At 34.5% G+C, this 23,166-nt stretch overlaps 2 protein-coding genes and 1 long non-coding RNA gene across 10 annotated transcripts in view; 1 reads left to right on the top strand and 2 right to left on the bottom strand.

Moving 5' to 3' along the window:
* Khc-73 (Kinesin heavy chain 73) overlaps positions 1-18,161 on the bottom strand; it is a 102,532-nt gene extending 84,371 nt beyond the window's left edge. For all 8 annotated transcript variants that reach the window (XM_053753173.1, XM_053753193.1, XM_053753235.1 and 5 more), the window contains exons 1-2: positions 17,951-18,161; positions 13,749-13,833 (exon numbers count right to left, since the gene is read on the bottom strand). In XM_053753173.1, coding sequence (XP_053609148.1) covers positions 13,749-13,833; positions 17,951-18,005 — 140 coding nt within the window. In that variant the 5' untranslated portion in view covers positions 18,006-18,161. The remainder of the gene's footprint in view (positions 1-13,748; positions 13,834-17,950) is intronic.
* A 536-nt stretch (positions 18,162-18,697) lies between these two features.
* Positions 18,698-21,986, top strand: PI31 (Proteasome inhibitor 31 kDa). Its single transcript, XM_053754710.2, has 7 exons — positions 18,698-18,799; positions 18,889-19,037; positions 19,235-19,384; positions 19,701-19,890; positions 20,682-20,766; positions 21,313-21,459; positions 21,782-21,986. Exons 2-7 carry the CDS (start codon positions 18,894-18,896, stop codon positions 21,915-21,917), a joined length of 852 nt encoding a protein of 283 aa, XP_053610685.1. The 5' UTR covers positions 18,698-18,799; positions 18,889-18,893; the 3' UTR covers positions 21,918-21,986.
* Positions 21,466-22,863, bottom strand: LOC128675378 (uncharacterized). Its single transcript, XR_008405271.2, has 3 exons — positions 22,324-22,863; positions 22,153-22,252; positions 21,466-21,591 (listed from the first exon to the last, which is right to left on the bottom strand). It is a non-coding gene; the product is annotated as an uncharacterized LOC128675378 (long non-coding RNA).
* Positions 22,864-23,166: the final 303 nt, after the last annotated feature.

The raw sequence follows: 23,166 nt of genomic DNA, 5'->3' as shown, positions 1-23,166 counted from the left end.
TTTGGCATAACTAAGTAAAAAAACATTCTCACTTTCGTATTTATAATTCACTGGAGTCATACGCGAACGAAGTCGCGAACATCAGCAATGACATAACATATATTTTAATTCAAATACTATTGTTGGACGGTTGTTGTGGTGAGGTCATGATGATGATTCAACAGATGCGAAGTGCATTCACGATTATCATACATTTATTTTTACTGCTGCTCCGTAGCATTTTAGAAAATTTATTATACCTACTCAACGAATGTTAATCAACATAATGACCTAATATGCGGTAATAATATCAATGAGAGCATAACCTAAACAGGGCAAAACAAGCAAAATAAACTAATTTCAAAGTAAATACTCCAAGATAAGGTTATCTGGCGCTTGTCAGATTCACTCACGTGTCCATTAGCATAACTTTTTATAGCCGCTATCTCATTTAGTTGTGATGAGGGTTTATTGCCCTCTATTATCTATTCAGTAGGCGTCACTCTTAATTGCGAGACATAATGGTTCTTTTGTACTCTTAACAAATTCAGAACTTTGTGGAAACTGCCTGAAAATTAGTCCTCTTATAATTTGCACATTGCACACGATGTTATCCTACAATTGTAATTGTATGTAAAAATATTTAAAGTTCTACTTAAGAAAACTATTGCAAAGTGTTGGTTTAGAATAAATACATCCGCATTACATAAACTGTACAGTATCTAAAAATATCTTTGAAATTATTAATTCTAATAGAGCTAACAAGGAGCCTAATCAAGACGCATATCCGCATGTTAATGTACAAACTACTACCTGTGCGTATTGTAAACAAAAGCTGTTGTTCACTTGTACAATACGGAAGATATCTCTATAAAAGGGAAACAATGAACTCGTAATTAGTAGTGCACTAAATAGAATGACCCTTTTATTATAATGCTTTAGAAAGTAGTTAAACCATTGAAGTTAACCATTGACTGGTAAAAACTCTTCACAAGTTTTTCGGGGCATGTATCTAACAATAGACACTGAAAATATACGTATATGTAATGTAATTATTTCAATACAATTATCATCATGAACAGATGTTATATGAAACGAGTTACAATTTCAGGGAACCTCTGGGTGAATTAAAATTTTGTCACATTATTTAGTGCAAATAAAAAATGCTATATTTTTTACAAAGTTGCCATAATAATGCTGAATAGTAACCAAAAGTGACTGCTCTATAAAAGTACAGTAGCAAACCGGTGCTGCGTCAAATGTCTCGTGAATGAGCTGGCTCGGTCGGCTGCGTTGCGGTCGTCTGTTCACATTATGAAGTCAGCTGTGGGTACATGTGGGTACTGTAGGTTAGACTCAACCGTATCGTGAATGGTAAGCTTTTTGTTTTTAAACGGTTCGCCGCTTTTCTTAAAGGCCCCAATATAGATCCTATTCAGGAACACCACAGAGGGAAGTTTATTCCATGGTATACCTGCTAAATATGTAAATGATGGCCTGTTACATCTTTACGCGCCAGTTTACCGCTATGTCACTGATGTGATGTTACACCTCAATCATCAGTTGTGAGCTAATGAACGGCTGTGGACATAACCCGTTCGATTATATGAAACCCTAAGTCCCGTTGTGGATCTTTTGTCACGCATGTTGAAACTATGTAAGTAGCAACACTATAAAAGTTTACGACAATGCTTCTTAACAGCTATCGTTAAAGTAAATGACCAACATATAATGTAGACTTCCGTATCTAGTAAGTAGTTCACCGCTGAAAATTTTCTATTTATTTTCACGTAAATTGCTCGGTTGCCGTACTTTAGCCTATCCGCCAGCCTCAAGAATTTCTTTTTAGACGCAACGAAAATAAAATGACAAAAAAAATATTTAAACAATAACTTTTTTCATGGAGAATTACCGTTCTCAAACAATGCCGAAATTCACCACGCATCGACGTAATGTAAGCGACATTATGTAAATACGATTCGATACAGAAACTTCATAAGCGCGTTTCGAAATCAGCCGTAACTTTATCGTATATTAAAATTCAAAAATATCCCAAGACTTTAGGTTGGTTTGATACGAAATCGTAATATGCCTTTATTATACTGAGGACTGATTTGAATGAACATGGTCGATGAAAATGGTCGTAATAGACCTCATGAAAAAGTCGAAATGCTCCTGCGTGCTAAAGTCCCGTTAATAGAACGTGATTATATGATTTGTTTAGGTAGGTTTTGCATTCAAAAGTTAGGTATCACAATGGCGGCTATTTCGGGACAATGACGCATTATAACCGATAGAGACGTCCATTATAGCACATAATAATTCTCGACTGTGCTATAATAAAACGGAAGTCACCGCACAAGTTACACGAACTCGCTTTTCTAAAATGAACGAGCGATATGGCTACCTTTCCACAGTTGCCATAAAGAGGAATGACGTCTGGTCGGGCGCTATGTATGAGGGCACTTCAGTTGATGAGGGCCTTATGAGCAGGGTTGCGCAGTCTTTTTAGATTACATTGGGTTTGCTGACCAAACGATTGTAGGGTTGATTACATTTAAATGTTTTTCTGGTTTTATGCTTTTACCTCTAGGATCTTATCCTGATAGGTATGTACGATCAACTGCAAAAGTGTACTTTTGTACCTAAATCCTAATGAAAGTATTATTGGATTTTTGCAGCTGGCCGTACGTTCAATGAAAAAACTAATATAAAAAGAATAATGTATTTTTTTTACATTCATTGATGATGAGCATAAAAATTTGGTCTTTAAAATTATAATAATATGTAAATCGATTTTACTAGACCCTATAACTAGATGAACACTCAGAATGAAACTTATAAAGCTCTAGATTCATCGAGCCTAACATTATTCAAACACTTCCAAGTTCCATCATCCGATTGAGCCTCTCGAAGTCGGAGCAGAATGCACAAGCTTGGAAACTTCTTATAACTATTAGCATAAACCAGGCAACAGAAAATAACACTTAATTTTGCGGGATCTCCTTCATCTATGGCCCATTGTGTTTATATTAGTAATAAATAAATATTCTGCACTTTCGCGTTTTCAGAAAAACAGATAAAAATATTTTAAATATATAACATATTTTTGCTATCTTTGTTAAGTTATGGAAATATTTCTTTTCAATTAACGCTTTCAAACTCTATTCGTTTGCGCTATCAATTTGTTATTTCTTGTCCCTAGTGTATGAGTAGCGATACTCAGCTAAGAATACAACTGCTTGTGATAATAAATTTTTGGTCTAGCTTCTATAGATCTAAACAATCACCTGTCCGACATTGAGGTCCTGAACCAACAAATCCATTATACTGCCCCGCACATCTATCAACGAGGCCACAAGCCCGAGCTACAGCCCTGCCCGGCTCCTTATAAATAATTCCTGGAGCTGAAACAACCTAATGAATAGTTTAAGCCGCCTTTATCCGATTTCATACGTAGTCCGAATTTCGTTTTGTCTGTTGTATTGTGGCCAAATTGCTGCGTTTTTAGTTTTGGAAATGCGGATATTTTATTTAATCTTATATAATCTATAATCTCAGTGATCAATTTAATGGGATCTTTCATATCTATATCATTCTTCTATATCATTGATAAAGATATAAATAATCGGTTACGGATCAAGATCAATCAAACTAAGAAAAGTTATTCTGAACGCAAGACTTGTTCAATAAAATACGGTCATTCATATTTCATCGGCTATTTTCTCAAAGCCTACATAAGTCAATTTCAGTGAGCAGAAAGAAATACGGAGCAATAAATTTTATTTATCCCTCAGAGGCTGGTCTGCAGTAACGGTACAGTTTGCGGGAAGCACCCCTAAATCCTCATCATGAGTGGGGCGATCTTCGCGAAACGTAATTACCTTTATTTTCTCCCAAAAAGGGTCTACAAACGGCAATAGAAATAATAATGGGCACTCTATAACAATCATAATAACACAGAAAGGTGATTCGAGGTAATTTAAATATCACAAATTAATTGCTAACGGAGCATTATATTCTCAAAATTGAGATAACCTGCGAGTAAGTTTTCGAATCGACTTTACATTTGAGTCAAAAGAAAATTTGCGTTAAATATTTGCAGTGTCATTAGTAATAAGTAAAAGTTAAAATGTTCATGTGAACATGAACATTCACAAAAATGTTATTATTCTCAAACGTGATCGGATATTCCAATCGACATTAAAATGAAATGCAAGTCTCATCGAAATCAGGATTCGTGGTTAAATTATGCGATGGCATAACACAGTAGTTGAAGCAAACAAGGGGTCCGTTTTTAACGAGCTTAACTTCTCGATTTATTACGGTCGATTGGGGTTTTGCGATTCGCAATCGAATTATACGGATAAATCGTGTGGTATTGAGATTCCTAATCGTCTGAAATGAGTAATTCATTCGGTTTTGTGTTGGCATAAGAGGGTTCTTTGTCTAATTTTGAAAAACATTCGACTCGCGAGCTGCGAGCAACGTTTATAACTTTTGTAAATTTTTCTTCGTAATTTTTTGAGAAGCTTTAACTTACTCCCCGTAAATGTTAATATCAAAACCCAAAGATACTTGAAGCATGCCGAAAGGTGCTAAGATGTCCGTCGCTACTGGGGTTTAAGTGAGATCCCGTGGGATCGAACTTCCCCAAAACTCAAATAACGGCTACAAACTTCGAAGAAGTTTTGAGTTAGTCTTACAAGTTAATAAACATTCGGCAAGCCAGGTTACGAATACAGAATAATTGTAGGGTATATCAATAATTAAGTATACATATACTATTAAGTATAAGTATGTAATTTTTTTTATACGGCCGAAAATATATATTTATAAGTATATTTCAAGAGCCAAAATGTCTACAAGCGAAAGGTTGCATCCACATTTATTGGACTGCAGGAAGTTAGGAGCGTTAATTTGAATGTTTTCGCCAAGTAACTGCCTGGCTAAGTGCGCTGAAATTGCGCTCACGTACAGTTTACTACGTCTAGTGTAATTAATTCTGCAAGCAAACTCCTCGGGTTCAGCATGTATCCACTTGAGATTCCGGAGCTGCTTGCTGCAGTAAAGCTGCGAGTAATTATAATGTAATTGGTATGATTTAGAACTTGAACACCGAATGAGACACGTTAGCAACTTGTAGTAGATGTAGGGTTAGACTGTTATCTAATATTGAAAACAGCCACGCCTGTTTTCTACAGAATATAAAATTAATAACGGCCCGTCTCGGTTTCGCTCGAGTAAAACCATTAAATTATACATCTAAACCTTCCTCAGGATTCATTATGCATTAAAACAATCCGCAACAAAATCCGTTGCGTAGTTTTAAAGATCTAAGAATACATAGATCTAAGAATACAGACAGTGGGGAACGACTTATACATTCATTTAAAAATATTAAATGAAAATATTATGAAATGATCTGGGAAACTTGGACCAGAATACAAATTTAGATATATAATATAGAATACAAAATACATTTGTTGTTAAACAATAACAGCTCAACGTTAAATCAAGTTTCTATTATTATACCGGTGGAAATTATAATTTGATTCGGGTATATAATTATTACGCTGGCCGTACACAAAATGTGGTTAGGTTCCCACAAGTTCCGGCGCTGCGGGGTAGGAATCCGCAAAGCGTAATTAACCTAGCTTTAGGTTCGAATGGAACAAAATACCTCTGTCCCACTCATTATATGTTACGTTCGCGGCAAAGGATCACTGGAACAATGCTTCTGGGTCACATATGGATTACTGTACAATCGTTGTTGTTTATCGTTTTACGATCCATATTTCAATATTTCCACATAGGACTTTCAAGGGATTACGGGTTCGATTTTATTGGCCCCAGTATATTATACCCTGCAATATTGAAAAATATAACAAAACAGTATCAACAACTGATATATTAAAAAAGGTGCTGTCACAAATGAACTCAAAGACAACAAACTATGTTTTGCTAATACCAATAAATTAGAAGATCATAAAGCAAAGTACATAAAGATAAGACAAAATAAACAGCTATCGAGAAATAAAAACTATATGTTATTCATAGAAATAGTAAATCTGATGTTTTTCTTAAATAAATAGATAGACAGATAACATACCGGATAGCGGATAATCCGCGACGCTTTAGCGCTGTCACGGGGTCTTTCTCTCGCGTACTCAAGAATCACAAGACATTCATCCGACAGTGAATAAAGCGGGTATTCAACGCGAAATGAGGTCGTGCACAAAGAGATTGTTAGGGTCCTCGGGATATCACGATCCAAACACTTCCGCCTTGGGCTGTGATTATGGTCGAAAACTCTGGATTGCTGTGGGAACTCGGCTAGCATATACATATGTATAATGCTGACATTAATAGATAATCATGGGAGTAAAGTCAAATGTCGAGACATCTTGTATGGCCACAGGGTAAAATTCGGTATATTTTGTATTCAATCTCTTATTACACTACCTCACGAAAAATGTGACAAGATGACATGACGTACGAGACTCACAGAGTTCACTAATGTGGACTTTTTAAAGAAACTTAGAGTACAGTACAATTTCATTGAAGCTCCTAGTGTAATAAAGTTAAGCTCCTTACGTCACTACGAAACCTTTCAAGTAAATCCAGTATGAAGAAGAAACAGCGAAATAGGATTTCAGCCATATTAAGGACAAATTTTGTAATTCGCGAAACTAAATAAATTTCTACTTCGCGGACAGTGACACGGTCGTAGGTCAATCATCATCATTATCACAAATTGATATTTAAAACATTTTTCCGTATTAGTCAAGTCAAGCATACTCTAACTTGTATATTTTTATAATCTCGTCACGAATTATTGACATAGTGGATCTAACAGAGAATATCATCAAGTTTATCAGAGATCAGATAATATATTAACTGAAAAAATACATAATCGATATTGAAACGTAGACTACGTTTCAATATTGTAAAAAGATCGAAGGTACAAGCTACAAAAATACTCCTTGAATTTCGTGTAATAAAGCTGATAAAAGCACAGAAGGTTGTGAGCACCTACCTAGTCAATGTTATCAGTAACGCAGGGGTAGTGTCGCTTCTGTTGATGACATAAATGGCATATATTGTAGGTAGGTTATTCATACATATGATGATATCTTGATGACACTAATATCTATGAGAATGGTGAGAGATTGAGTTCTTGTTTGAAAAATTGAAACATACTCGTATCTATCCATGGATCATGCAGTCTAGCTTTCTAACAAGATGGAAATGGATAAACAACGATTCTGTTAATTATATACTAAAAGTACACTGGCATTGTTATTACAAAACACAATAAACAGAAATCAAACAACAATCAAACGCTTAATCAATTCAGATATTGATAATATTGATATCCATAGTCAACAGACTATCTTTCCATCAAAGGAAGAAAAAAGATGGTGGCTATGGATAAATCCTACGATATTAGTTTGCAGGGAGGCCGGGACAGGACTGAAATAATTCCACTGGTATCCGAGAGCTGAATACAAAGCGACCTCCAGATTGTTTTAAATAGCGTAATCTGGGTAAAGTAAGGCAACTATTGATTTTCTAATCGAGATAATTTGCATAGCTAGCACTCTACACAGTTTTAGTGGAAAAGTTTACAAACAGATTTCTAACATTAATATCTTTTTCTTAATGGTACGGCCACATAGAAACATACAACGCGCAGTTATTTATACAAGAAAACTTGTTAAACTTTAGACTTACTTTCTGCTTCAACTCTACTTGACCCTGTTTTACATTACAACAACCGTCATAAATGTGACATTCGAATTTCCTGGGGAACTTTTATCACGCGACTTTTTCTGTGCAAAGTGAGAAGAGGAGATTACACGGATTAATAATGAAGATATGGAAATTCGTGGTCAAATGATGACAGTGTAGAAGATTGAACCAGTCTGAGGAGTCAGTAGACAATTCATTTAAAAGAAATAAAAAGATAATACACATATTTTTTTAATAGTAAATACCAATTATTTTCTATAACAGCTAGAGGGTTTTTGGGTCAATCAATATATGAAGACGTTGTCGTGTATCCTAACACGCAATGGCGATTAACTATTTCATATTGCTTAGGTTCTATAAAAAAATCCATTACTGTGGTCTAAAATAAGGTCTCATTTCCGAATATAAATAATAAAACTATGCAACTATGTACCTACATGGTTGTAACAAATTTTGTTATTGCCCCTTTTACTTATACGTGTTACCTATGTTTTTCCTATCAAATAGCTGATAGCTCTATTCCAAAAAGTAAGATTTCATACTACATCACAACATTATATGTATTAGGTTGCAAAAAATATGTATAGTTGAATAACCTCGTTGAATCGACAACCGGACAAAAAATCAATTGCTGATTTAGTAACACCAGCCAACATCGACGACTGTGTGAATGTCTGCGGGCGGCGACTACGGTCGGACAGCCCGAACGCGTGTCATCATATTTCAGACCATTGTTTTTTGTTCAGCCGATTTGTTTTGCTAGAATGTTTTCATGTTAGTACATTTATTTTGAACGTAAAAAATATATATCATTTAAATTTTGATTGATTGTTGTTGGCCTTGTACAAGCACCGACAAACATTTAGCATAATCCCATTGCGTAAGAAAGAAAACCCGCAAGGCCATAATACAGTCAATATTTCTAGATTTTCTTGGTCTCTCTCATCTGAGTCTGGTGTCATTATCGATTGTGATGCATACATATAAGCCCCGGGATCCACAAAACAATAACGCTGCTTAGGTACGCTGTAGTTTTTGTAATATAAAATATCTAAGTGTTAATCATTCGAAGTAATTTCAAAATATATTTCAGTGGATCAAAAACACACTGGTGATGTTTCTTTCGCAGCCATTGTTTGTTCCAGAAATGTTAATTGTTGACTCACCTGAGGGGAAACAAGGATGAGTCATCAAGTGAATGTTTTAATCGACAGTTTGAATTCACAGCACAACAAATATCGGGAAAATACCGGATCACAAGGTATTGCATATTTATTGCTCTTACTTATAAACTCATTAAAAATGAAGATACATCGCATCCTATCCTCGAGAGGAAGTAACTAATAGGTACGTGTAGTAAGTCTGGTCATTGATTTCTGTCACTACTACTACCTACTTTGGAAACGGAAATTATGAACCTTTGTTAAATTTAAAACGAGGGCTTTGGAATGACGCAACGTAAGCCATATATATTTAGTAACAAATTGACAATAAAACAACAATTTAAGGTAATTATTTTTTGTTGTAAGAAGATAGTTTTAAGTCACGCTACAGGAAAGTAAGAGAATACAGACTCTGATAAATAACCTTAGACTATGAAATACTTCTATAGGTACTATATTTACTATATTTTATTTCAGTCATCTATGTGGAAAACAAAAGGGAAGCCCTTTTTGTCTCGCATTGTCTTTCAAACAAATTATAAAAAAGAAAAATATATTCTCGGTCGCGTAATTCATATATATTCACATCGTTAAGCAAATAGTATGCTAAGAATCAACACAAACTAACGATCACAGCCACGCATAAAGCATTCTCTCACCTCCAGATGCTATCAGGTGCATGCTCTCATTTACCGTTACCGTGTTTCGCGTTTACCTTGCAGAACGGTTAATCAAAACACTAACATGATTAAACATCTCGCCACGCCTAAGGTCGACGACCCTGATCAATAAAAACCGAGATTTAACAGGTCATACAAGGATTTCGGTTTTTATTTTATTATTATTATATTATCTCCTTATGCATTCAAAGGAATTTGATTCTGTGTCAACACACGATGGAAATTCTACGCCTTAATTAGATAATAGGCCCTAATTTCCATTTCAAGTTTAGCTTGGTCTTTTGTTTGTTAGAAAAATCTGATGAAAGTTCTGCAAGAGCTTTTCGCTTTTAGCAGAAGCCCAGGTTCAGCCCGACCCAGATTAAAATTTCATTTCTGTTTCGGATGGAAATCCTGTTTTCATGCAGTATTTAGAATGTAGAAAAGTTTACGGTTTCGACACTTTAATTCTATGTGTTTTATTTTATGTCTGTTAATAGGGTTGGGATAAATCAAATTGAAGGCTATGGCAGTCCCATGTTGTTTATACAATACTAGCGGCCAATCTTGGCTTCGCTCGAGTAAAATAATAATAAATTATACACATAAAACATCCTCAATCACTCTACCTATTGGTGAAAACCGTACAAAAATCTGTCCGGTAGTTTTTCGCGTTTTAGTTCGCGTTCAGGCAGATAGACGCGACAGGAGCAGGACTTATTTTTATAATATATAAGAACTAAACGTTATTTCGCTTCTGTAAGCAATGATAACGAAAAACATAAGCTAGGAAATAGTAAAGTAGACGACGTTGAAACTTAGAATCCATTTGCAGCCGACAGTATCCAAGAGAATGGAAATATAACGCGACATTTTACAGGATGATTTGCATATCTCGCAGCTATAAACCGTATGCGCCAGTTGTTTAATGTTTTAATAGCGTAATATATAAAATAACGTAAAATCAAGTTATTTCATTTACATAATGTTAAGCCGATTTAGGTTAAATAGTATACTTCATATACCGGTGCGCGACTTACTTGCTTGGAGCAATTATGCTAAACTCGCATAATCAATAGTTTCAATCTAAGCGCAACTTGTAATATATAGTGATTCTGCATAGCCAAATCTAATTAGATTTCATTAATACAAGCAGAGAATCACTAAGTCCTATTATTTAATCTGTGAAAGGTTGACCTATATTAAAATCGACTGTCCTAATTTCTAAATCGTGTCCATTGGCTAAAACGACCTTCACGTTTGCATTTTAGGATACAGGGTCTAATCGGTCATGTTCTATATCGACATACACCAACAGCCGAGTGAGGCGGGTCGTACGTACCTACCCACCCATAACGAAGTACGTACTGTAAAACAGGAATGTGCAATTTAACAGACTGTGGTCTTTTAACTGTATTTTTGTGAACTAGGGTATCTTGTATTATAAGATTCGGCTGTGATTTTACAACCGGGTTCCTGCATGACGTCAACCATCTTTGAGTATGCTATTGTTGCCTATCTATATGTCTCAAACATTCTGGGGTACACAGGCCACAGTTTTAATATGTAGCTTTTATTAGATTATAATATGTTAAAACACACAGGATACCGTATTCCGCAAAAATGCGAGATTTAATAATCATCAAACCCAACCACAGCCCAGGTAGGCACTATGAAAATGTCAGCTATTAAATTCCGACGGCTTTGTCAGACAGGTGAGCCAGTGAGCAGCCGCGACCCGCGTGGAATTTACTCATTTATAACCAGGACCCATGTGGCACTTCCAGTTATATTGTATTGTACCTATATAGCGACGGATAAAGTAACTTGAAATTACTTTAAAAAACCAAACCAAAACGGGTACCCGTTGATTCGTTTAAAATGATTGTTTTTAATTTCACTTCGCCAAAGCTTATTGGCCTAAACTTACAACGCACAATTATTATCTAGTCTAATAGATTTTTCTGCACTTTAATAATTTAGCTTTATAATTGTTAGCTACAATTTTAGATCTCTGTTGTAAGACATCCTAAAATCGTTTGGAATTTATTTCTTTAGACTTAATAGTAACCTAGTTTTAATTAACTAGGTTACTATTAAGTGATTGAGACAATATTCTCATATCAACTGTATGTATGTAATAATAATTTCGAAATATACTACAACAGGTTAAAAACTTAAGTCGGACACAGCAGGGGGTGTAGGGGGTAACCCCCCGCAATAAAAAAAAGAAATATAGATAACAAACCTAGCTGTGTCGGTTAGGTTAGGTTAGTATTGTGAACACACCAAGCGGAGCTAGCGAAGCGAGAGGAGCTTCAAACTATGCCAACAAAAGGTAAGATGGTTAGGTTTGGATATGTGTCCCAAAAGTTAGGTTAGGTCGGAAAGAGTACTGCATAATGGTAGATAAATAAAGATTATTGCACAATAAAGATTAGGCGTTATACTTTTGTACTTAACTGTTTAGTGAGAAACCTAATTAAACCATTATGAATATTAGAAGTAATAAATTATTTGGACTACAGACTAATTAGGGAAGTAAATGAACGGCGGTAAAATGTTGCGGTAATCAAAAATAAATTAAGAATAATAAAAATGTACGAAAAATTTTTAAGCAAAAAGTTTGTGTACCAACCTATATTAGCAATACAAAAAAATAGGGGAACCAATAGAGACCCAACTAAAACTGCCTCTGCTCAGTATATTTTTTTCGGGAATGCTGTTGGCTCTTTATTGCCCATTGCCACCTTTGGTAATTTTGGCTAGTCACCCTAGAACCACAGTATAATAAAAAGTACAGTATGGCCACTCACTCACACCCGTTTAAAACGGGGTCCGTTTTAAACGGTCTCACATTCAGTTATGTATTTAACAGTTGCCAACTGACTAGAATCGAATGTGCTGCCCAATCTATGCAAATCGCCTTATACGGTTTCGATTATGGCGCCAACACTGCAATTTTATTTCACCTGCACAAATTATTCTAGTGTGCATACATAAAACGTTTGTTTCTTTGCCGGGAGTGCTCCACCGTGGTTTCACCTGTGTTCGAACTGGTTTTTTTATGGGACAAATACGCAGATAAAGACTTTAAACATGTTACAATCTGAAACAATTAAGTGACATCTAGCCGTCAGATGTATCTAATTTTATGTGATAGTTACTCTTGCTTGAATAACGTTAACAGAGATTCGATTGAAGTACATAAAGCCCTTTGAAATGAACCGTTGATGGATTAAGTAAACATTTTAAGCACACTTCAGCATGGCCGTAGAATAAATAAAAAATGAAAAGAAGTTCTTTTATAACACAGTGAATTGGAACTTCATTGTCGGTAATGGTTGTAAATAATATTTGAAGAGTACCACGATAATACTATGGCTGTATATCAGCTGCCGAAGTTATGTATATATAGTAGCCATCACAGGGGGACATGAGTGCTCTTATTCTATTTATTATATTCTGCATTTTCTGGATTTGGTTTTATTAAGGTAAAAGCCCAAATCCTTTTCATTCAAATATCCGGCTATGTACTGTTCTGCTACGCTAACAGAACGTGCGCAAGCGCCACTTGCGCAACGAGTCGAGGTAACGCGCCAATCAGAGCATCGCGAGCAAAGACTGCATTATATTTGGCAACCAAATCAAATCATTTTAAAGATTTCATTCATTTAATTGATGTATCAAGACGACGCAGTTTAAAAGTTAAAACTAAGATATGTAGAAACATAGGTACACATTGTTTGTTTTGTTATGTTTGTAGTATGTACTAAATAAATAAAATTCCAGGAGTCGCTAGTAGTAATTATATGCCAAAATTTTATGACGTCGCAAACACTCGGGACCTTGACTATAAAATCCAAATGTGGAAACTTCTCTCTTCCTATTCTTTATTATTCATATGAATCTGGGGCACGGAAGTAGTCTAAGGTTAGATCGTTTATCGATATTTCCTAAAAGTAATTACGATGCGGCTCACTCGAGTTTTTTTATGTTCTTTTCGTGGAGTTCCGCGAATCAAATATTGGTGACTATACCTTTCTTTATCAAATATTTGAGTGGAAATATAGATACAAACTACACAAGAGTTTCACAAATTGAGCGTATGCTCATAGTATCGTTGTGTCATAAAAACTTAAAAGATATTGGATGTAAATCTTTAGTTTTATTTATATTTGCTAATATTTACCTTTCTTTGTCGTGTGCCTGTGGATACTGCAGGATGGTCTGCTGTCCATCCATGTCCACCACGCATTGTGTTCCAAGCTCCAATTCTGTAAGAAATGAGAGTACCTATTTAACGCGAGATGCTTTTTACTTTAAAGACTCCCTGGTGGGACAATGGGCTTTTATTACATATTTTAATGAGTAATCCCTCATTTTTATTTTCTCTTTAACCCACACAATGAAAAATGCTAAAAATGCCGTATTTAAACACATATATATAGGCCATAATACATAACATAATTGATTAATTTCGAGATCTTACTAATCTCCTTTTAACACATTTTGTTGCGGTTATCCATTAATTCTGAAAGGTTTCATACCTATTGCGTATCAAGCATATCGTAGGTAGGGTACATTAGTTTCATAAGCAATGTTTTTTTTTATCTGCAAATAAATTTCAGTCATTTCCAGTTAGTCAGTCAGTTTTATAATCACAGATGTTTACAAATAAGTATTGACACAAAAACTAGATTAGATATTAGCTTGCCAAATGTTCACAACTTACGATTGATGTGACCATGTGGTCTAAGATAATTAATAGAGTTTAACAGGAAAAAAAATCACGTCGTCAGATCGTCGGACAAAGGAAGTCAGATTTCAAAGAGCATAAATGTCTTAAAAGAATACCTAGATCAGGACAATAATATGTCACAAATCTACGCCACATTTCGCTTACACGGTATCCGCTGCGGTGGAAGTAATGAAGACTCGGCTGAAACAAGTGCCATTAGACACGGTAGAGGAGCAAACAGTGAGGTAATGGTGTCTCGACAAGTGACACGAATGCTAATACAATTCGCTGTGTATACTTCCTAATTTGTTACAAATCTGCTCTATATAGAAATGAAGGCTATTAAAATTTGTAATTTAGAAACGAGACATCGGGAGTTAGTTCATTTCATATATTTCACGACAAAGATACGATACTATACGATACTTTATGTACTTATAGGATTGATAATGGTAGTTGCTAGATTACATTACTATACTATCTACTGATGTAGGTAGTATATGTATAGTAGTAGGTGATAAGACCTGCACTTCCTCTGTATAATATAGTGGTTGGATTAATTTTATGTTACTAACACGAAACACAAAGTGGCTAAATGGCCTATTTTTACTATTATAAGTAGTAATAAAATATTATAAGTAGTAATAAATGGCCTATTTTTACTATTATAGGTAAGTTTTGAGCGTTTGTAAGTTTGTATGTTTGAGGCGGATAATCTCCGAAACTACCGAAACGATTTCAAAAATTATTTCACCATTGGAAAGGTACATTACCCAAGATTGCTATCTTGGCTTTATTTTATCTCAAAATTCCCACGGGAGCGAAGCCCCGGGCAACATCTTCACATTAAATAGGTATTACACTAACTGTATATAGTATTATTCAAATAAGGTATAGGCTAGTCTCTATATAACAATGCGGTCAAGGTACAACTAAGTGGCACAAGAAACCAAAGCACAATCCGTTTTACGCTAAAATAAAAACAAAGATACTATTAACATGTTTACAAAATAAACTGAGGTAGGTACAGGTAATGTGATGACTCAGTCGGCAGTATGTGTCTAATATTTTGCATTTGAACGGTCTATGACTCATAACAATATAAGAATAAAGTTGAACAAGCTCAGCGTATCGTCGAGCAAATTTTTAGACGTTCCTTTACACCCCGCGGTAGTCTTTCAAATCCGGTTCTACTAGACTGTTTTATGTCGGCCTTATGTACAACACACTTGTTACTGGCCAGACGATCCTAACGTTGGTTTTATAGTTTGTAATAAAAAATATTAACTTTGAAGTATTGGAGACCAGTTGACGTTCCGGTGCTTCGCTTCCTAAACATAAAGTGCTGATAATATGGCTAGATTTAAAGAATCATAGGTATTGATGCTTACATCATGAAACTTCTTTAAATCTAGCCATTTCTCTTTTCAATCCCAATCCAATATACATTTTTTAACAACAGGTAATTTTTTTATATTAATAATTAGCACTGGGGCTGGCTATAATTAATATTTTAATAAAAATCAGGGTATTTGAAAACGTCATGTTGCTCAACCAACGAGGAGTGACCACAGTCCCGTCCGTCGTAATCCGTAACGGCTCAACGGCTGAGAATCGATTTAATAACAAATTACGTAAGACGTTCCGCAAAGTGGAGCAATAGCCCACAATCACATCCCTGTATCCACCAATCTAACTACCATGTCGAAAGACGCTGAAAGAGCCACTCTTTAAAGCCCAAACTGTTTCTTTTTTTTTAAGTACAAAATAACTAAATATTTTTTAGCTTGTTTTATGTCCTGCTGCAGAGAAAGATCGACCAATGGCGAGAGGCAGACTGAAAAGGAATTGAATCAGAATCACGGGAAACTGCATTGAATCGTTAGTTATACCATCGACACGTCCCTGGAAATTACAATAAATCCATATCTTCAAAGAGATAATAAAGGAAAATAAGACCAAATGTTTTTCTCAAAAAATATCAAAACAAAATAGACCTTATTGAAATGAGCTGAAATAAATATTACCAAGCTAGCCAATATGGGTCACACAGCTGTGGCTTTCACAATGCTATTATACCTATTCCCTTTATACAGCATGATTATGATAATACCAGAAATACCAATACTGATTTTACCTATATATCATATATATAAGAACTACTAAGACTACTTTTAAGTTAAAAACATATAAACAACAATCATGCAGTACTGCATTAGTGGCTTAATCAGGACTTGGGAGGTACAAGAAGTTAAACAATAAATGATTAGGTATATTCTGGTCAAGTCTAGGTGTAGACATTGTTTATAATGTCTATAGAAATAACCAGACCTGACATTACCTTTAATATATGTATATTATAATATCATGAAATCTAGGTTTAGGTCTGGTAATTTTTGTAGATATTATAAAACAGTAATAACACAATGCCAAAATCTAAAATAATATTATAGTTAGATTAATTATGGAAAATATTAATAAAATATTGAACTGCATCATCTGATGAGTAGTTATTGGATGTAAGATCAGCTCAGAGATGTTTTATGACATTGGCCATTAAGTATCCTGTAGGCCAAGCATAAAAAATATTGTAAGATTAAGTGGTCTTTGCAACGAATGTAACCTGATAGAATATTCCTCACAAAAAAATGGAAACAAAAATCAGTTTTCCATTTGCTATTTTATTACAGTTTTTTACTTCTAATACAGAGGAAGAGTGAGAAGTGTTCAGTCCAGTAATCAATCAGGATATATTATGGTCTTCTTCATAAGTATATATAATGATAACAAGAATATTCATGCTTGAGTACTGGTGAATAGAAAATGTAAAAAAGTATGAAAAACAAGTTGAATGATAGACATTGTTTTAGCAATTAAGACCATGAAAGATTAACTGGAAATAAGTAGCTCATTGTAGTATTGAATAGTACAATTTTGACAAAGATATCTTTTGTTACATAAATGTGTAGCAGTTTGTTATTGAATCAGTCAGTGATTCACAAGGTCGAATCAATTTGGAATGTAACTGAGTGGGTGATGGATTTTCCATAAATAATTTTAGTAATCAATAATATAAGTATTGGACACACATATCAGATTAAATAAGAACTTGTCTTTTGCTCTTTACACAACATTACCTATTTTTATCCATCACATAATTTTAACTAAGTACCTTTTTCAAGAATATAAATTATTAGTTCAACTTTTGAATAGGATACTTAAATAGGTATAACAAGTGAAATTCAAGGTCAAAGAGACATTCTAATGTCTCTACATTCTAATGTACAAGAAAAAAATTAACCCCCTGATTAGAAAAATTACCTACTTCCAAAAAGGACACCAAGTAATCAAAGACCTAGAAAAAATCACTTTAGTTTCTCAAATATTTAGTGAGAAAACCATTACTAAAAGAATAAAGAATTATGTACCCTAATTATGCAGAGCAGAACATAGTTATTGTTTATGTTTCCTTAGATTAAGTGAATATTTTCATGAGAAATCATACAAAGAGAAGCAATGTGCTAAAACGCAATAGGTAATGCAGCCTTCCTTCATTTTATCTGAACAAACATATTATAGATAAAATGTGAAAACACGTAGTCACCTGAAAGATATCAAATCTTTTATTTATTAGCAAAATGAAACTAGCTCACCTCGCCTGTTAAAGGGACGAACCCGAACAGCTACTTTAATTTTATCCGAGGCCATATTGACACTTAAATTACACAAAAAATTGTAAAACACAACACTTTACACATCAGAGTACGTTAATTTATTGCACATAATCACCCATATTCTAAAACAACAAAATACATTATTTCACGTTACGATCGCGACGTTCCCGAATTGACACTGGCCGCCATGTTGTTTTTACGTTGCCTAGTGCTGTGCCTACTTGTATAAATTACCGATCTAGCGATTTTTAGTGACGTACTTTGTATAATATAAAGCATTCCGGTATAAACCATATAATCAGAAATCGAATTTATTTTTATAAATACGTGTGAATGTGATTTGAAAAAGAAGAAGTGTCGTATATATAGACTCTGTCATATCTTCTCACACGAAAGGGAAGGCTGAAACATATTTTTCTCATCACGTGCCCGGTCATGTCGAGCCGGAAAGTTGTATAAATCTTCTAGATATCTCATTACTTGCCCCTCGTACCTATATATAGTTTTCTTGGTCTTGGGTCGGTGGGATAAAGTCAAAATCAAAGCAATTTAATTCAAAAATTAGACCTTCACAGGCACTTTTTAAATTTTTTCTGTAATAATTATGAGATATAAGAAATGGAGAAAAAACTCGTTTAAACAGTGTTGGTTCTGTGATTGGTTTACTATCATGCATGCCCTGTCATAAACATGATAAATTTTATATAAAGTTCTTTATTATGGCAACATAGACTAAGACTAGACAGTGACACTGACAATGACGTGACAGTTCTTACAACAAAAACAACATGAAGCGATGAGACAACATTATTTGCAAAAATTCTGCCGGTTTGCATTGTTATTTGTGATTTTGCTTTATTACTGGTGGAAAAGTTAATGATCGCATGAAAACTTATACGTATTATCAATTTTTTTAGTTATAATGGCTGGAGATCCACTATACGGGTGGGACCTAACATTTAAGACTGTTGAAAAAGATATCAAAAAGAAATCTGATGTCCTTGTCGCATTTATTCATTGGAATCTGACAAAAAGAGGTTTTCGCACAATTGGTATTGGAGATGAGGTCAGTATAACAGCTACATCTCCAAAAGTAATGCAATGAAATACAACTACAGTCTGTTAACTAACATTCATTGAAGAAACAATATGAATATTCCAAGTAAAGATATAAAGATTAAACTTCAATACACTAATTGTATTTAATAATTGAAAGTCATTAAGTTTAGGTACAAGAATGCATGTTTTTCTTACTACTTCCAGCGCACATTAACCGGCGATGAAGAAAAAAGTGAACTGTTGCCAACAGGATGGAATGATAATGAGAACTACACTTTGAGATACGTCTTAGAAGACAAGCTGTACATCTTACATGGACTCAACACTGACGGAAATTTGATCATTAATTTAATGGTAATTTGTTGATGATTAATCTGATTAAGGTTTTAAACATTGTTCACTCAAATCAAAAACTTTTGAGCAGCTATTTTAAATTCTTATCTAAAGATTGTGCTTGCTCTAATTTTCACTTATTAATTTTATCATCATCCAAGAAATCTTTTTGTCTCTTAACATTTAATTATGGATGTTAAATAATAAGAAAAAATACAGCAACAGTATTGTGATAATAATTATTTTTTACATAATATCTGCTGTAATCAGACTTGTATGACTTAGAGGATCCAATGGGGACTATGTGTGATAACAAATTGTACAACAAATTTTCTAGAGATCTGAAGATTTACAAGTGACAAACATTGCTGTAAAAACTGAAGATGTAGTAAAAGAACTCAGTGGACCAGTGAACAAGATGATGCCAGACCACAAGGATTTGATGTTTAACATTAAAAGGGATCTCATTGATACCATTACATCAAAAGCAACAACCTCATCCGAAACTCAAACTACTACAACTAGAGGTTAATATCATACTATTCAGTTGTGATTTGAAAGATTCTGTAGGTATTTTAAAATGTATGAATACCACCTGTGCCAAACCCAAGGATTTAAATTTCATCAAAATCTGACAAGTAGATTTGTAGTGAGATGAAACATACATCTCTATATGTCTTTCCATACCAGTACCTAATTTCATCAAAGTGTGTTTTGCAGAAAAGTGACAATTATATACCCTCACGAACTCTCATATTACACTGTTAGTATAATGCATCATTAATACATAAATTGTGATGCATTTGTATATAATTATTTACTTATTATTATATGAATTATGAACAACATTGAAAGGTAATTCATTATGTCTTTTTAATAACTGTAAGATTCACCATGACTGTTTAAATGTTAAATCAAATCATCAAAGTTAGTAGAAAGCCTTCACTATTTTTTATTATAATTTAAGGGCTATCAGAACTAGAATCTTTTTCATCCTGCACATACATAAGATAACAACAATATAAGAGGATGTCCAGTCCAAGTACCCAGCTTCTAAATACTGGTATGCATTTCTATTAAACATGACAAAATTTTCTAATGTGCAGTCTAGTGGTGGTAAAATGACGCAATGGCAGGACTAATCAATATTTCTTTGATCTCTTTCATATTCATAACCATTCTGATTGTTATTTGAAAAGTAGCTGATTTAGTTAACGTAAATTACAAGATATTTGTTTTTAAAAGTAATATTCAAATAAGAGCCATATCTTCTTAAACATGTTTATATTTTACTCATGACAATTTCTGTTGATTACAGTTGAATCAAACAATAGGATGCCACCAGACGACCCACTGAGAATCCCCAGGCCTCAACCCAATGTTCAGCCTGACACTCATCCATGGTATATCATTTTGTATTAGAACCTTTAATATTTTATTTATTTTGTTACATGAGTACATAGCCTTAAGCATAAACTATAAAATAATAAATAGAACCTGTGAAAACTATATACACAATTTAGATTGGTATAGAAACTCATGTGGCACAAGTAGGAGTTGCAACTGAGTCCTTTCGATCACAGGCGGACGGTCTTACCCACAGCAATGAAATGAATGAATGAAGAGGAACCTAGTATGAATTTGATTCGGCTGCAAGAATACAACACAATACTTTAATTTTTAAATAAAAGAAAGAAATAGAAAGCAAAAGTCAAACTATTTATTCAGAAATCAGACCTTCACAGAAACTTTTAAATTATATAGTATTTCTCACAAAGCTACAAATAACTGGCATTTCAGAATGACCGCTGCTGAGAAGAAATGCTGAAACAGTGGTCTGTTAACATTTAAAGATGCCTCTATCATGCCAGTAGGCTCACTACTTAAGTACTACTTCTACCTTAAACTATATTTTACTCTTGCAACTACTAATATATTTAATTTTCCAGGGATATGCCTCCATCTCCCCTCCGCAATTTGGGCCGGTCTGATTTGGATCCCTTCGCACCTGGCGCTGGAGGGATGTTGTTCAACCCCTTTGGACCCAATAGACTGCCTGACGACCCCGGTATGGGCATCCCTGGAGGGTTACCCAGGTACAAAAATGTCCATAATATTATATTAGCCGGATATTGAAATTTATCTCTTCATTCGTAATATATGGCAGAAATATTTGTTTTTACTAACACTAGTGTAAGTTATTATAAATGGTTACTAACATCATAAGCCTGAAATAAATATTAAGAATTTGAATATAAGGACAGACTGAACACAATCTGACGATACTGCGTCATAATATGATAACACTGCAGCCGGAGAAAGTGACAATATTCGTTGGGATAGTTAAGATTAGGATTTAAATAATCCACTCGACGAAGGTTATAATCATTTAAATTTGTTTATTGTATTCCAATGCAGGGGTGCCGTGCCGCCCGGGGCCCGCTTCGACCCGTTCGGGCCCCCGGGCGCCGGCCCGCGCCCCGGCCGACGCGCGCCTCCGCCGGACGCTGACCATCTCCCACCCCCAGGATTTAATGACCACATGTTTATGTAGCCATTCAGAATGGTCGTCATTTAACTTGTAATTTCGAAAGAAATACAATAAAGTTTATAACTGTTCTAATTGGCCTTTTTTATGTAGCACAGTCATTTGAAATGGGTCCCATACGTGAAGTCGAATGTCGCTGAAGCGACGCACGTTGTGACGAAAAAAAAAAGTACTAGTTCAATACACACAGAAAGTATTACACAAGTATTACAGGTTGTTATTAAATCGCTAAAATAATTACCATCAGATAACTGAAAATCCTTCCTATTTCAATCAAAGCCTTTAGTCACCCAGTTAGCAAATAAAAATTTCGTTCGCCTGTCGAGTTTAAAGTAGGTAACCTGAAATTGACAGAAAGAGAATTTTATCCACAAATATTTAATCTAAATAAATTAAATGCCTGTGAATTTACCAAGAATTTGATCCTTTTAAACATGAAAAAGAAATACTAAATCCACGGAAAAAATTATAAAGCATACATAAGCAAGTCGTTTTGTTTCGTTCTGTTAATATCGAATACTGACTATAAAGTGCCATAGTGAAAATAAACAGTAGATATTAGGAGAATAAGGAGTATCACTGCACATTTATCGCGCCAGAGTACAGCACTGTATGTTAGGTACACAAAAGCTGTACCGCCTTTTACTTGTCGATTAAAGCGTTTATTGTAGAGTACTTTATTAATCCTTTCATTATGTAAGCATTCGTTTGTTAAAATATACAACAATGTAGCATATTCCGGTGTCGAAATATTGGGAAAAATAGTTTTCCATAAGATAAAAAGCTTCGAAAACTATCACGCTCACGCTGTAAAAATTTCGAGCCAGTAAACGGTCGAAACAAAGCTCCGAACACTTAACACGTGAAGACTTATTAAAATATGGACTTCATACAGGAAAGATCTTCAGTCAAAATAAAGTTTATATCAGTTTATGACCATTGACCAAATAATGTAGAACATTACCTAAAATAGTCTTATTATTTTCAGGATAATCCACTAAATCCTTCCTTTTTCCTTTAAACTCGCACCTCGATTGCGTAGAAAGTATTTTTAGTCATAAATCTGCAACAATATTGAAAATTGGCACTTTTTGCCTCCATTGGCAATGTTTGTGTACCTTAGTTGTACCAGTAGCGCGATCTGCGCTGAGCTTTGCGTAATATGCCCTAATCTATATCTGTAGGAGGCGCTGAGAGTTATGTACGAAAGCTAAAGTGCAAAGTGTGTAGGTGAAACAGAAACACCTTCGTATTT

The sequence above is a fragment of the Plodia interpunctella genome, chromosome 2 (assembly GCF_027563975.2).
Source record: "Plodia interpunctella isolate USDA-ARS_2022_Savannah chromosome 2, ilPloInte3.2, whole genome shotgun sequence".
In the NCBI taxonomy this organism is placed as follows: Eukaryota; Metazoa; Arthropoda; class Insecta; order Lepidoptera; family Pyralidae; genus Plodia; species Plodia interpunctella.
Note: the sequence above shows the minus strand (reverse complement) of the source record. Positions and strands in the feature narration are given on the sequence as shown.

Excerpts from the sequence above, each read along its gene's own strand:
- PI31 (XM_053754710.2), top strand. The coding sequence starts at position 18,894 with ATGGCTGGAGATCCACTATACGGGTGGGACCTAACATTTAAGACTGTT. Across the intron at positions 19,891-20,681 it reads TCAAACTACTACAACTAGAG|TTGAATCAAACAATAGGATG; the intron begins GTTAATATCATA and ends TGTTGATTACAG. Across the intron at positions 20,767-21,312 it reads CAGCCTGACACTCATCCATG|GGATATGCCTCCATCTCCCC; the intron begins GTATATCATTTT and ends TTAATTTTCCAG.